Source organism: Rhinolophus sinicus, chromosome 17 (assembly GCF_057876585.1).
Source record: "Rhinolophus sinicus isolate RSI-liver-muscle chromosome 17, RSI-T2T, whole genome shotgun sequence".
NCBI lineage: Eukaryota > Metazoa > Chordata > Mammalia > Chiroptera > Rhinolophidae > Rhinolophus > Rhinolophus sinicus.
In genome coordinates this window covers 197,570,979-197,586,864 of record NC_142517.1, presented here as the reverse complement: position 1 = coordinate 197,586,864, position 15,886 = coordinate 197,570,979, and the positions used below count along the sequence as shown (strand labels likewise).

At 53.7% G+C, this 15,886-nt stretch overlaps 1 protein-coding gene across 8 annotated transcripts in view; it reads right to left on the bottom strand.

Moving 5' to 3' along the window:
* The window catches only part of SPEG (striated muscle enriched protein kinase), a 55,441-nt gene extending 45,536 nt beyond the window's left edge, over positions 1–9,905 (bottom strand). For 2 of the 8 annotated variants that reach the window (XM_074313793.2, XM_088794323.1), the window contains exons 1-3: positions 9,375–9,904; positions 422–511; positions 3–339 (exon numbers count right to left, since the gene is read on the bottom strand). In XM_074313793.2, coding sequence (XP_074169894.2) covers positions 3–339; positions 422–511; positions 9,375–9,753 — 806 coding nt within the window. In that variant the 5' untranslated portion in view covers positions 9,754–9,904. Of the gene's footprint in view, positions 1–2; positions 340–421; positions 512–1,089; positions 2,019–2,044; positions 2,088–3,102; positions 3,184–9,374 lie in introns of those variants that run through there. The other 6 variants (XM_074313806.2, XM_074313813.2, XM_074313783.2 and 3 more) reach the window with 6 other exon arrangements.
* Positions 9,906–15,886: the final 5,981 nt, after the last annotated feature.

Genomic DNA, 15,886 nt, shown 5'->3' with positions numbered 1-15,886 from the left:
ACACGTGGATCGAGAGCGCCCGTCCTCTGTACAGACTGAATGCGCTGTCATACAGGTCACTGGCCACCGAAAGGCTATCCTCTGACCCCCAGCTTGCGCCCACCAGATTAGCTCGAGACGCCCGTACCAGCGGCTCCACCCCCAGGTGCCGTGGCCAGGCCCCGGTTGCCTGTGCTTGCCTTGGGCTGCCCGGGGGGCGGCGGGTGCCACCCCTGCTGCCCGCTTCCTGCTCCAGGACCGTCTGCCCGCTGCCCCACCAGCTCACTTGCTCCTCTGAGGTGCCTGTCACGGAGGTCGGAGGTGTGTCCAGGGAGGTGCCCACCAGGGTGTCGGAACCCCCTAGAAAAAGGAGCACAATGAAGCCCAGGTGCCCCTTGTGGGAGGCCTGCCACCTGCTCGTTGAGCATTCCAGAGAGCTCACCTGTGGGGGTGCTGAAGGTCCCATCATCCCGAAGCTCCAGGTGTTGAGTCCCCTGCACATCGCTGATGTCGTCCTCGGCAGTCTCTGAGTCTGGAGAAATAGGGGCCTGTGTGGGCAGGGCCCTCCTCTCTCGGACTCCAACTCTCCCCATGTCACCTCGTGCCTCCCCCACAGCAGTCTGTCTTACCACACTATGGGCCTTCTGACACCTACCTTCTCCCCTCTTTGGCTCCCCACATCCCTCTGCCCAATCTGGGCTGCTTACCACTCTCTCGCTCCATCTCTGGGGCCCTGGCTACTCACCCTTCCCTCCTTGGTAGTGCCCTCCACTCCCTCTCATCCTCCTCCCAGACACTTTATGGATTACTAAGGATTCAGCCCCAGTCCTTCCTCCCCTGTCACTGGTTGCTTAAGTTCCTGTGCAGCCCCCCAAATAACAAGGTCCTAGGCTCCAAGGCTCTAAATGCTGGGTTCCAGTACCCCAGGAACAAAGGGGAGTCACCTCAGAGTTGTACAGTCAGGACACTCGACCAACCGCAGGGCCAGCCTGTCCTCTAACCCAAACCATCCGGAACTCATCAGGGTGCGGCTAAGGCAGGGTGAGGAGAGGCTGGCTTGGGCAGGGAAGAGGGGGGAGTGGAGGGCTCGGGCAGGAGCCAGTTTCCTACCGTAACTTTGCTTTCTGCAGGAGCGGAAAACTTCGCTTCCATAGGAGCAGCAGGAGAGAGACATGGACAGACTGTTATCAGAGCGTTTGTGGGGTAGGGCATGATGGGCAGGAGAACAGAGTGGGTATGAGGGTTCCCAGTGCCCAGACATGCCCTGTGGGGACAGGGTGGGGGAGGGAGACACCTGAGATGGGGAAAGCTCTCTCATTCTTGACTACTTGCAGGCTCCCAATGTGCCCAGATCTGGGGAGCCCACATGCTCTGGCTGGTTATTCCAACTACGTGTTATTCTGTACTCTTGGCACTTTTACTGGTGTACTCACTGACCACACACGTACGTATGTGTACACACACACACACACACACACACACACACACTGCTGGTGCTCAGCCCTGCCACAGACCCAGGGCCCCATGGGGGGGGGGGCAGGCCCATCCACTATTATAATATTTGCATTGTGCTTTGACCCCTCCTGGCAATCACCCCCCACCTATTCTGCATCAGAATGTGACAGGAACGCTTCTCCCCATACCTCTCTTTTACTGCTGAATGGTCCTCAAAAATGCCCAGTGGTTAGGCTAGGAGCAAAGTTTCCTGGGCTTATTTTTAATGTTCCCAGATTCTATCAGGTTCTGTGCCTCAGATTCTCTATGAGTGTCATGACAAGAAGGAGCCATGTACTGGTGGCCAAAGCATGGCAGCGAGCTCATCTCCACTTGGCCCCATGGATGGAGAACAGCCTATGGTGGGATGTGTAGTGAGCCCCCCATTTCCCTTTGCTAGGTCCTCTCTCAGCTGCAGGGCACATGGGGGCCTTCTTGGGTGGGTGGGTGAGTATGGGTGTGGGGGGGCCCACATCTCATGGGCTGTCTTCAGGGCCTGGGTGCCTCATGAAGGGACATGGACGAAAAGAAGGAGGCATGGGCTAGGGCGAGAAGCCCACGGTCCACGCACCATGGGTGAGGCGGCCAAAGGCCCGGCGGGAGTGGCCGGTTTTCTGAAAAAGAAAAGCCAGAATGAGTTGTTGAGGGGAAGGCTCACTGGTGATGTCCCTATACATCCTGTCCAAACATCTATATCAAACAGAAACTCATTCCAGGGGCCAGTGGGTGGGGGGTGGGGAGTGGACAGAGATCCAGGGTGACTAGCTTCCCTGTAGGGAATGTCTCCACTCTTCCTTGCTGTCAGCCCTCCCAGCTAGAGCTCAGCTTGGCTCTAGGGAGGAGCAGAGGAGGAAGGAGAGGACAGCAAGGCTGCAGGTCAAACGCTGGGACAGAGACTCACAGGACTGGGAACCTGTGTGACACCCCCAGAGACAGAGGCGAGGAGACCCGACACGGGGCTGACTGATGTGACGGAAGAGATGGGGGGGTTGCTTGGATGACTGGGAGATGGAGGGATGAGGACACAGATTCCTGCTGAGAGGAAGACAGACACCTGAAATAGGTGTCAAGCGGGAGGGGAGGGTGATGGGGGCAGAGGGCAAGGTCCCCCAAAGGGCCAGAACCGCAAGAATTCAAGAAGGAGGCCCGGGTAGGCAGAGGACAGAGCAGGGCTTGGGGAATTTATTGAGCTCGGCGAGGATCCCTGTGCCTGGCTTTCAGGAGCTCCGGAAGATGGAAGGCTCCAGGGTGGGGAGCGGAGGAAAGCCAGGCGGGGGCCAGGGCCCGGGTTGGCCAGAGGCGAGAGAAAATGAAGCCAAGTGGTTAAGAAGCCAGTGTACACTCCACGCCGAAGGCTGCGCAGGGACCTCCCCGGGTGGTCGGGGGAACTGCGGCTGATGGGGAGGGTCTGCCCTTCCGCGCAGGGAGGGGTGGGGGGAAGCTGTGCGCTCAGATCGCAGATAGGGAGCCCTCCGCAGCGCGCCCGGCTAGCGGCCACCGCGGCCGGGGTGAGGCGGGCGCGGCTCCAGAGCCCCCTCCCCCGGGCCCAGCCGTGGTGACCCGCCCTCCCTCCAGGGCTCCCAGCCCTTCCTGCCCCCTCCCGGCGCCTCCCGCCCCCGGAGCCCTCACCTGGAAACGCTTCTTCACCCACAGCTTCTTCATGGCGGGGGAGGGGGCCGGGCGAGCGTCCGGGCGAGGAGGGGACGGGCGGGGGCGGGGCGGAGTCGGAGGCGGGGCCGGGGGCGATCCGGGGGCGGGCGGGAGCCGGCTCTGGTGGCGGAAGGAGCCTCCGGGCCACTGGAGCCCAGGCAGGGGGAAGGCGGCGGCGCCCAGAGCCTGCCCCTCCCCCGCCAGATGGCACCCCACCTGGCGCCCCTTTCCCTGCCCTGCTCCCCTGGGGCAGCTATCACCTGCCTCCCCGCACCTCCACCTTGCATCTGCCTCCCGGACGCTGGGCACATAGGGAAACTGAGGCACAGAAAGGGGTACAGTGGCCCCATGAGAAATCGGGCCAGTCTCTCATTGGCAGCCCAACGCGACCGCCACGCCACCCCTCCCGCCTCCCGCGGGGCCACTGGAAGGTCAGCCGCATCTCGACTTGCTCACTCCACAAACATGCGCACATGGACCCTGTGCCAGGCGGTAGGTACCCAACTTGCCGTGGCTGGAACACTCTGCAGGCCATAGCGCCGGGTAGGGGCGCCTAGGTGGTACTCTTGGCAAGGGTCCTCGTGGATGGGGGCTACGTGCTAACAGGGCCTCAGACTATGAAAATCCCCAGGTTTCTCAGGAAAGCTAGAAAGGGCATTCGAATTTCTTGATGGTAGGTATTCCGTCCCTGTAGCCTGGCGCACGCGCACGTGCACGCACGCTCAAGTGCCCAGAGGTACTCTATTATTCACAAATAGGACCCACTTTCTTGCTCACGCCAACTTCCTTCATCCTCCTCCCATTTAACACCATGTACACTTTGCCTATACAAAACTCTACCCCTAACCCAAACAATCATTATACGTTTCTTAAGCATGTGCTAGTACCAGGCGCTTTGTACATGTTACCTCATTCACAACAACCCTGTGAGCTTGAAACTCAGAGAAGTCCTATCACTTAGCCAAAGCCACACAGGTTGTGTGTCTCCACGTGTCCTCCAGATCCAAATTCCCATCCCAGCACACACAAATAGTGCTACTCCTGGTTTCTGAGATGTGACTACTAAATCATTATCACTAGCACTTATTGCATGCTTAGTGCGTACTGTCCATGTTAAACACTTTATATGAATAAACTCATTTAATCCTCACAACGGGGGAGACTGAGGCACAGAGAGATTACTTGCCCAAGGTGACACAACCAATAACTGGGAGGTCCAGGATTCTAACCCACGCACTGTGACTGAGTTCAGTGACCACTATATCATAAAGCCTCACATGCGGATTGGTCCGTGGGTTCCCTAACTATTTCTTGAAAGCATGGGTCCAAAATAAATATAGAGCCAAACTCATGAGTTTTATTCAGCCTGCACAATATTTTAGGTGAGGCAGGCATGCTCAAGTTCAGCCACTGACAACAGCACCTTGCTTATTATCAGTTTCTACTTGGCTCCTGAAGTTATTTGAGTTTGCGTTCCCTTTATTTTAAAGTTTATGGTCATGTCTTATACATTCTGGGTACATGCAGGCGGTCCTGTGTCCCAGACCCCCAGAGACAAATGTTTCATGTACAGACACATGCGTGGGGACGTGCACTGAGAGGGTACACATGTGTGTCCATATCAGTTCCAGCTAGAGACCCTAGATGCCCACAGGCTCTTTCCCTGCCTACCCCCAAACACACCCATTCACAGATGGGGGAGCTGAGTGAGGAGAAGGGGTAACTTGAGCCCCTGTTCCCCAGGAGAATCTGAGGGGCTGGCACATTCCATAGCAAAAATAACCAATGGGCAATGGGCGTGAGTGATGGGACAGCTGGGCCGAGGAGAGGCCCGTGGGATTCTGTGTTCCTGCTCTGGGCCTGCTCTGCTCACCCCCACAAGTGCGCTCTGGGGCATGCTCTCAGGGTGGGCCCCAGATTGCTCCATTTATCCTCTTTGGCTATGCTGCTGTGTCCCCCTGCCATTTCCCCAAACCCAGACTTCTAATTTCTGCACTGCCAGCATTTCCCCTTCCAGAGACAACCCAGGTCATCATGGCATACCTGATCTCTCATGCAGACCCTCCTCTGAGCCAGGTACACCTGCTCCCCTCCTCTTTGCCCCCTCTCTTTCCTGCCCAGGTTCATGTTCTCCCTTCCTTCCTCTTGCTTACCCTGCTCTGTATTTCTGACACACTATATATTTTTTGCTTATGTTTATTGCATGTTTCTGTCTTTCCTCACTAGAATGTAATCTTTAGGAGGACAGGAATTTTGGTCTTTACCCCCTCCCCCAGGCACTGAAACAGAGACTGGCGCACAGTAGGCACTCAATAAACACGGGAGGGGGTGGCAGAGCTGGGGGTGGAGAGGAAGAGGGGTGGTGGGGATGGGGATAGTAAATCTTCCCAGAGCAGCTCATTCATCTAGCCTTTCTCTCTTCTCTGTCGTGACCCAGACCTTTTCCAAGAAACAGCTGGAGAAGTGACCAACTTGCATTCTACTTAGGATCTTCCTGGGGGGACCTGCCTTGCTTTAAGAAAGTTCTCCCACTTGGGCTTTGGATGCTTTGGGGCCTCTCTGCTTTTCTCTTTCTTTCCTCCGAGATCTCACTGCTTCCTCTCTGGCCGCTCCTCCTCTCCTGAATAGGACTCCGCATGAATGAATGGTGACACTCTCCATGCCCATCCCCAGCTCCATACTAGTTCCCTCCTGGCTTTTCATCCAGACTCCCAAATTCCAGGTGGAAAAGATAATCACCGAAGAATATACCTCAGCACAGGTTCTGGTATATTCCCCACCTTTCCCTTGTCTAAACCGGTCCTCTCTCCCTATCCCTAACCTCTCCATGATTTCAAATATCCGCATGGTTCACTACCATCTGTTGACCTTTGGCCCTTCTGATTGACACCAGAGTCTTCCAGACCCTGGCTATGAAACTTCAAAGTAACATGGTGAGAATCGTCAGCTTGCTCCGTCTGGACTGTGCCCTGTCCTTACCCTTCTGTCCTTTACTGCAGGCCTTCCCCTACAGCCACATGCCCCAAGCTTTGAGGGTGGCATTTACTCTGGTCACTTGATTTGCATAGGGCTCCTCAGCCCATGCCGGTGTGAGCCTGGTGTTCTGAAAGAGAAGAAAGCCTGCCTGTCTCGGAGACCGGGCCAGAAGATGACTTCGGGGATATTGGCAGAAGGATGGTTATGATTACAGATCCTTAGTTTTTGCACACTTCTCTTTCTGAGGACAGGCAATGTGGACCTAGACCCAGAGGCTTTCAGATCTGGCTCTGCCGCCGCACTAGCCATGTGATGTTGGGTAAACTCCCATTTTGAACCTCAGTTTTCTTATATGTAACCTTGGGGTTAGGTGATTAAATAATGAAATGAGATACTACAGGTATCCTGTGTTTCTGCTATCTTCACTGTTCCTATTCTTTCCTCGTTTCTACACCCTAAACCCACCTTCCTGTTTCCCATCTTTCAAACTCTCCAGCCTGCAGTCCACTTGTCTTCTCAGGGCCCCAGCCTCCCCCATCCATGCCAGTCTCCCTGCATCCTTGAATTCACATCTCAGGCTTCAGGAGTGCCAGGAACCTTAGCATCACCCCTTGCCGAGCCAGACAGCAGCCCCAGCCAGGAAACTGCCTCCTTCCCTCTGCAGCCAGGTCCTGGCTGAGCTTCCTCGAGAACCCTGAAGTCCTCAAATTGTTGATCGCAACCAAGAAAGTTTTCCGTGAGTGAGTCTGAGCAATGCTGAGCTGCTTGCCCAGCTGTCCCTGACCAGTACCTATCGTTGGGCAGGGACTGGTGGGGGGATGGCAATAGGAGGAGGAAGCCAGATTCACCTGGTCAGTCCCCCAACATCACCAAAGCAAAGCCCTTCTCTCCCCCAAATCATGTGGGGGTGTGTAATAGTTAAGCACATGGTTCTTTGCAGTGGGACAGACTGAGGTTTCCATCCCTGCTCTGCCACCTACTATCTATATAGCAGGACATGTCATTTCATTCCGCTGCACCTCAGTTTCCCCAGAGTTGCTGTGGGACCTAAATGATATGTCCAAGGAGATGATAACATATTGCCACACAGTAACATACTAGCTATTAACACTATTATAAATTACTACCAATTAATAATAATAAGGCTGCTCTTGGGGTAAAGATTTAACCGGTAGGAAAAAGTTCTTAAACGTGATGTGCTGAAGCCCAACCCTCTTCGTGTTTTAACATGACTGTCAAAAGGCCCCAAGTCCAGTGCCACGGCACCTAGGGTCTTTTCCTTTCCCACATGCTGTTCCACCAAAGCAGCCTGGAGACTGGCCCCTTGGCCTCCATCTAGTATGCCCAACCAGGCTTCAGCTCTGCCTGCCATACCACCCAGGTTACAGAGGGGCTGAGGAGACAGTACCGTCACTCCACACCATTGGGGGACCTCGGCAGGCTAGGAGGCTCTTGTGTTCAGACAGGCCAGTCCTGGGATACGTTCCATACAATGGACAGCTCACCTTCCCTTTCTCTCTCCTTCCTCCAGAACTCTTTGAGTAGTAAAGAGCTTCCAGAGTCAAAGCCAGGAGGATTAGGTTCTTAATTCTGGGGCAGCCATAACTAGCTGTGTGCCTTTGGGCAGATCTCCCTGTGCTCTGGGCCACAGTGAAGTCACCTGTAAAAGGAAGCGTCTGGAGCTGTGGTTCTCTGTGGTCCTTTCTAACTCGAAACAAACCTTGTGACCACCACGCTCCTTCCTCAGCACTTCCTTTTCCGTCCCTAATATCTCACACTCCACTGCGCTGTATTCGCATCAATCTGTCTATCATGCCCTTCGATTTATGTTCTGTTTTCAGCCCCCTTACGGGACCAGAGCTAAGATTCCTAAGAAGTCCGATCCTTCCCCAGCTCAGAGGGCTGCCAGAATGGGCCTCATCCTCCAACACCAGCCGGGAAAGCCTTTATCTAGCCAATTACAAAGCCAACCAAGAGAAGCCAGCCTTGGACCGGTTGTTGAAGATTGTTGGGGTGGGGGGGGCATGGTGGGGCTGGGAGAGGGGAGATGCTGGCAGAGGGAGGCTGAGCCCCTGCTCCATCTCCTGACTTGGCTGCACCTGAGAGTCGTCTTTCCCCTCCAGCTTCATCCCTATGCCTCCTCCTCAGTCCCCAAGGATGTACCCTACACGATACCACCCAGCTGGATTGAGAATTCCCTCTTGAAAATTGCCCAGGACATACTCAGTGACCCCCAAACTCTTTGCCTTCTCCCCTAGCAGCACTCTATTTCCTCAGAATTCTGTTTCAGTCAGCCTGAGCCTCTGCCTTCGGCCTAGAGAAAAATTGGCTGGCTTAGGGGCTGAGGAGGTCAAAAAGGAAGAGCAAACATGGACCCAAGGAGAATTGGCCCTGGCCAGGCACCCACACCAGCCCCAGCAGGACCCTGAACACCAGGCCCAGCCTCAGTCCCCTCTACTCCTGCCTTGGACTACCGTCTGTCCCTTCACACAGGAACCTGGCACTCTCTGCCCACGGGGGCAGGGTCCCAAGGACCTGTCTGAGCATCCCCTTCCACGCCCTCTGAACTTCAGCTAGATACGGCCCGTAGGCTTTCCACACCAACTCCGCAAACCCCATCCCTCCCCTGCTTATACCGCCAGACCCCTCCACAGCCCACACACATATGCACAAGCTCATGCACAGGCTGACACGTGGATTCTCAGGCACTCACCTCCACGCACGCTTGGGAGCCCCTAGCCCTAGCTCCACCTCCTGACGCCCTGAACCCTATTTACTCATACTTGTCCACCCACTGGCCTCTTCCAACCAGCCTGGTGCCGAGCACACCAACCTGCCCCAGCAACAGACTGCCAGGACCTCTGACCCATCCTCTCAATACTTCAGGGGGACCAGGAGGGCTGGCTCCCTCCCTTAGCCCTGTTGGGCTGGTCAGGATTCTTAAGTCTAAGTTACTGGAGCTGATGAAGACGATTTTCCACAGGGGGCCTTTTGCTACAGGGAAACTAGGAGGGTGTCCACTATGAAATTCCCAGAGAGGCCTGAGTGGGGCTCAGGCTTTGCTTACCCAATGCTGACCCTTGACCTCTGACCTTCCTGTGGGGAGCTTCTCTACCTTGGCACCCCTTTCCCTGTACTTTCCTCTTGGTGGGCACTTCTGGGTCAGCGCAGCTGAGAAGCCAGAGCACCTGGGAAGAAGTCTGGATGAACCCACGTGGCCAGGGGAAGCCCTTCTCTATCTCTGATCACCCACCCAGCCGCCACCTCCCCATTACCTGGGACCTCCAGCACTGTGACAACAGCCTCACAGCAGGCCTGGCCCCGCTCATTCTGGGCCCTGCAGCTGTAAACGCCGGCGTCCTGCGCCCTGCAGCTCCGCAGCCGCAGACAGCTGGGCTCAGGGGCTGGTGGGGGCAGGAGTTGCCCATCACGGAACCAGCTGAGGCTGGGCTGGGGCGTCCCACTCACCACCACCCGCAGCCGCAAGTCACTGCCCACAAACACAGCCGCGTCCTTCAGGGGCCGCAGGAAGACTGGTGCCCCCATCACGGCACCTCCGCCGGCCCCCACCTTGGCCCTCTTCGGGGGCACCCCGGGGCTCGGGGGTGCCCTCGTGCCCGCCTCCTCGCCTCGTGTGCCCCGGGCTTTCTGCATGACTTCTTAGAGCTGGGCTGTGGGGACGCTGGAGCTGATGGTCACAGGGGCACCAGGAGGATGGTGCCCTGGAAGACGAGTCCTGGGGGGCCGGCACCCTGCCTTCCTGCTGCCCGCCCGCCTTCGGCCTGTGCTACCCAGAAGGTCACCAGGGCGGCCAGCCGGCAATTGCGCCTCGGGGGCTATTTTTAGGCCCCCCGGCTCGGGTTTCGAGGGAGCTGTGGAGGGAGGGGGTAGCAGAGGAGGGGACTTGGACTCCACTCGGCTTCTTCCTTCCCTCCAGGGGCCCCCATTGTCCCCTCAAGTTTAAACAGGTCCCAACCCTCTCCCCGATTGTGGGTCTGCACCCAAGCCCACTCCCAGAGTCAGGTTACCCCTGGGCTCAGTCCCATTTCCCTTCTTCCCTACTCTCAGGTCCCTGAGTCCCAGGCCCACTGGGCTAGAAAGAGGGACAGGAGGTCTTGGATGATTTGTCTGAGAGGCAGATAGGAAGGAAGGCCCAATGGAAGTGAGTAGACAGCCCGAGAGCAGGGACCAGTGGCTCCTGCAGCCTCCATGACAGCCTGGTGAACAGTAAGACCAGGAGCCGGGAGTCATGGATTCGGGCTCTCAGCTGGTCTTGCCTTTACTTGCTGGGTGACATCAAGTCTCTCAACCTGCAAATCCTAAACTGTAAAAATGGGTTGTTGAATAGGGTTGCAAGAGGAGGAGAAGAATGGTAAGGACATTCCAGGCAGAGGAAACAGCATGACCAAATCAGAGCATGATGACAGTACACGATGTGTTCTGAGAATCAGAAGAGTTTGGAAGGATTGAACTGCAGTGGGGAGGGGTGAGTGGAGGTGGGAGATGGGCCTGACCCAGGGAGCTTTGCTTGCTAAGTCTGTATCCTGATGGCAGTTGGGTGCCACTGCAGGGTGTTAAGCGGCAGGATAACATGGTCAGAGCTGTGTGTTAGAAGAATCCCTATGTCAGCCACAGTGTGGAGAGTGGATTGGACATGGGAGAGTTGGGGGCCAGTGAGAACTATGATTCGCAGAGTAGGTGCCTGTTAAAAGTACAGGTACCCAGGCCCCACCCTCAGAGACACAGGTTCAGTAGGGGGTGCTGGGAGGGTCCAGGAATCCGCACATTTAACAAGTGGCCCAGGTAACTCTGATGTATCTAAAGGTTGCACTTTGGAAAACATCAGGACAGGACATAACCACTTCTAAAAGTCCAGGTGAAGCTTTTGCGATGGTATAGTTCTGTAACTTGACTGCGGTGGGGTCACATGAATCTACACATGTGATAAAATTGCATAGAAATAAATACATTCATAGGCGCACGCGCGCGCGCACACACACACACACACAAATGAGTGCATATAAAACTGGTAAAATCTGAAGAAGGTGGATGAACTATGTCAATGGCAATTTCCTGGTTGTGATATTGGATCATAGTTATGCATGTTAAGATGTTACCCAGGGGAAACCAGGTATACAGGACATCTCTCTCTGCGTTGTTTCTTATAACCACATGTGAATCTATAATTATTTCAAAATAAAAGCTTTTTAAAAACAGTCTAGGTGAGAGGCACAGGCCTGACCTTGAGCCCTGAGGGATGAAGCCTGGGAAGGCAGAGAGCAGCCGCCAGAGGAATCCTGAGTCATTCGGAGATGGGGAGAGCTACTCTTGCTGTTCCCTCCTTATCCCCCACCTTCATTCTGGGAGACAGAAGCCAAAGTGTGCTTATGTGTGTGTCCATGGACAGGGTAGAGAAGAAACAATTTAAACACTGAATTATGACTGAGAGCCTTGAGGAATGCAATTATTTTGTTGTTTGCACACATTAAAGCTTACTCTTTGTACTGTGCAGTTCTCCGGGTTTTGACAAATGCAAAGAATCATGAATTCGCTACCCCAGGACCATACAGAACAGTCTGATCACCCTAAATATTTGCTTGGACATCCCCTTTGTAGTCAACCACACCCCCTCTACCAGCCCCTGGCAACCACTGATGGATGATTAATTCTTAAACATAAATTGAAATCTGAAAGGTAAAAATGTAGGGGCAACGTATTGCAAGTAGATGGAATATCAAGTACAAAGGACTAGAGACTGTCCAAAACCACCTAGCACTGTGCCTCAACGATTTGCATGGAATGCAGCAGGTGGTCTGTAAATTTTGGCTGGTTGGTTGGTTGGTTGGCTGGCTGGTTGATTGGTTGGTTGAATTAAATAAACTGTGATGTTGAGCAAGTTATTTAACACCTCTAAGTCTCAGTTTCCTCATCTGTAAAATGGGAGTAACCCAACTCAGGGCTTAGTCATTCATTCAACAAATATTTTTGAGTTCCTACTATATACCTGGCACTGTTCTAGGCACTAGAACAATATAGCAGTGAACAAAACGGACAAGGATTCCTGTCCCTGTGTTGCTTATATTCGAGGAAGCAGACAAATATAAAGAAATAAGAAATAATAAAGATCGTGAGAAGGAGATAAGCACTGTGGAAAAAATGGAGCAGGGTAATGGAGATGGGAATGTGCTGGGAGCTTGTATTTTCAAATAGGGTAGAGCCTTGCTACCTTGTTTCCCCCGAAATAAGACCTAACTGGAAAAAAAGCCCCAGCATGATTTTTCAGGATGACATCCCCAGAACATAAGCACTAATGCGTCGTTAAGAGCAAAAATTAACATAAGACCCAGTCTTATTCTTGGGAAACACGGTAAATGAGGAAGCAAATGGTGCAGATATCTGAGTAGGACTGCTCCAGGCAGAGGGCTCAGGGAAGGGCCAGGTTGGAAGGAGTGAAGGGGGGATAGTGGAGGGACATGAGGTCAGACAGGTAGCAGGGGCCAGATAGCCTATATCTTGTAGCCCATGGCATTTTTATTCCTGGTGAACTGGGAAGTCATCTCAGAGGATTTTAAGCTGAGGAATTACATGATCTGACTTAGGTTGTTGTGATGGCTTTAAATTATTATATAAAATATTAAAATAAATATTAACTATTTAAAAGGGCCTGGCACAGAGCCTGGAACGTGGCTTGTGTCTCCTGTCCGAGTATTTGCAATAGGGGCATTCGTTGATGTGCTCAAAGGGATATGTGGGCCTGGGAAGGGAGGGCAGAGGCCGGGTGGAGTCGCTGGCGCCCTCTCCTGGAGGAGCCTGCACTAGCTGTGACAGCAGGAAGCCGTCAGGCTCTAGCCAGGCCTGTCACCCAGGGCAGCTGTCTGCAAGGCGCTCATCTGTCCCTCAGAATGGGCCCCACAGTGCCCCGCGGCCTGGCGCTGGGCTAGGTGTGTGCTGCCAGTCTGCCCTGCCTAGCGATCACAAGCCTATGGTGTCATGGAAAGCGATCTGGGCTCTGGAAGCCAAGGAGCCTGGGGCCTGGTCCTCCTCAGCCACAGATATGCTGTGTGACCTTGGCAGTTTACCCCACCTCTCTGGGCCGTGGGGAGCTTCCTCCGAGTCATGATGGACCATGTGCCTGGCACATGGCAAAAGCTCAGTGAATATTGGTTGAATCAGTGAATGAAGTGGGAGCCATTAGCCTTCCTGACAAATACTTAATTTAGAGAAAAGCAAATAAAAGCACCCAGTGAGTATTCATTCAACAAGTATTTAAATTTTTAATGAACACCTCTATGAACCAAGCACTCTTCTGGGCACCAGGGACACGATGGGGAATAAAACCAATAAAAACACTTGCCCTTGGTTAGCTGACATTCTAGGTGTTGAATCAAAGGTCATTGATGTATTTTCATATGTGTCTTGGGCAAGCTTGTGGTAAGAAGAGGACTAGGAAATGGCGAATGGGTGGAATGCACTGTCCCGAGGGGCAGGGGTGGGAGGGCAGCCAGAGTGGACAGGCAGGGTAGGAAAGTGCCCGCTGAGTCCTCAGTTCCTGGCTTAGGAACATTTTCGCCTCCACAGTCCTTCCTACTCCACCCCCTCAGGTGGGGTCTGAGTTGGTCAGGAATTGGACCCATGGGTCCAGCAGGAAACCTGTCAGTCTTCTGTGAGCGCTCTTATTTCTTAATGTACAGAGTATTGAAGGAAAAGATACCAAGTATCCCCAGAAACGGAGAGGTTTTGCCGTGGAGGTGATGGGGAATGTGTGCATGACACATAAGACCCAGATCTTCTTTGGTTTATTTTCATCCATTCTCTGGGAGCACCACCTCCATCTCCCTAAACTAGCTTCTCTGGGTCACTGTCCACTTCCCAAGGAAAGAGACAAAGCCGAGGACTTAGAACCAAAATTTCTAGTCCCAGGAAGGCTGTGCTCAGAGAATGCTTCCCCACTGGCGACACAAGGTGAGTTTGGGCCCTCTCTCTTCTCTGAGGACAGGTGGGTATTCGACACAGGACACAGATGTGTGCTGAGAAGGATGAGCTTTCTGACTTTCAGAGCTGTCCCCAGCTAAAAGGGGGCCACCATGGAGGGGTGAGTTCTCTGACACTGGAGACATTCAAGCACAGCTCGATGACTGCTCATGAAGGCTGGTGAAGGAATTGCTGCATCGTGGGGGTCATTGCCTTCGAGGTCTGACTGTGTCTAAGATTCCTACACTCCCTCCACTTGGGTGACTAGTCTGCACCGAAGCTTTTCTTTGGAGGGTGGGGCTGCCTCTCAGACCTTCCCTGATATATGTGTCCCTTTGTCTTTTGTGGGGTGCACATAACTCATTCAGGAGTGAGAATGAGCTGCGAGGCTCCAGAAATTACTCACAGGGGCACACACCACCTCTTATCCACCTGGGCCTGGCCTCCAGCAGGTGTTTCTCTCACACAGAGACTAATCCAGGGCCTTTAGCAGGCTCAGGGACGAGCCCCTCACCCCTCCCTCTTCCTCCATCCCAGAGTGAAGACACTGGAAATGCCATTTCTGATTTCACTTGGAGCTCCACTACAGGTTGATTGCAGGAAGTTCTAGGGCCTGAAGGGTTCCCCCCCAGGAGCACCTGGGAAAAGCAATGATCGTGAGTCACCAGTGGCCTAGGGAGAGGACTTGGGGTGTGGCAGGGCAAAGAAAACCACAGAGAAGGGGTCCTTCTTAGAAGGAGGGACTACACAGCCCAGAGGGGAAGGGGCAACTTCTGAGCAGGGCCGTGTCCAAGGAGGAGAGAAAGTTTCTGGAAGAAAACCAGTTGGGAACATCAGACTAGAGACCTGAAGACTAAAACCCCATTAGGTTTATTTCACCTACAGATGGTGAATTTATCGTGTTTGTGATTTCTACCCTCTTCCTGTCTCTACAGGAGAACCTTTAAATCTGTGAGGAGTGACAGGAAGCCTGAAACCTGCATGGATCCATCAAGCTTCCGAAATCATTGATCTACCTGGAATTTATTTTTTGGAAGGAGTGAAAAGAGAGACAGACAGCCTTCCCTCCTGCTCCCACCCCATGACTCCCCAATTGCCTCCAAGCCCTGTGTTGAGTAATCAAGGTTTCCCCACAGAAACCTTCAACATATCTGTGTGAATGTTTTGTTCCACAATTTCCTAATTTTCTTTTCATATGTCCTATGTTCTCCTCCCATCTTTCCAATTCTCCCAAATTTTCCCTTTAGTATTTTAATTGAGATAGCCTTGCATTGAAATTATAGCTTAATGGGGGATGAATGGACATCTTTAGAGGATTGGGTCTTCTCCAAGAGCAAGATAAGAGCTTTCCACTTTCCTTAACCTTGTTATTTTTCCTGAATTGACCCTCGTGTACAAAAGGTGCTCCAGCAGGTTTAATGAAAAGAGGCTGTAAGCTTCTTTGGGGAAGGAACTGGGGGAGCCCTACTTCAGAGCCAGTCTACAGAGAGCAGGGGTGACCTTCAAAAAGAGCAGCAGGTGGTGTCCCAGGCCCTGATGACCCAAAGGGGAGTAGGAGGCCCAAGGGGGACAGTCCCAGACTTGGGGCCTAATAGGTGTCTGTAGTTCCCCTACAAAAACCCCGTCTGGTCTCCTTCCCCATATGCTACACGCATACAACAAGGCTGGGTGGCTCTGGGAACAGAAGGTGTGACAGGCCTTGGGGGATAGTCTGGCTGGGCAGGAGGGCAGCACACAGTCCCTCGCGGGGGACAGTTCGATAGGGCCCTGGGCGTCCTTAGGGAAGACTGGGCAGTCAAGACAGCAGGGAACATGC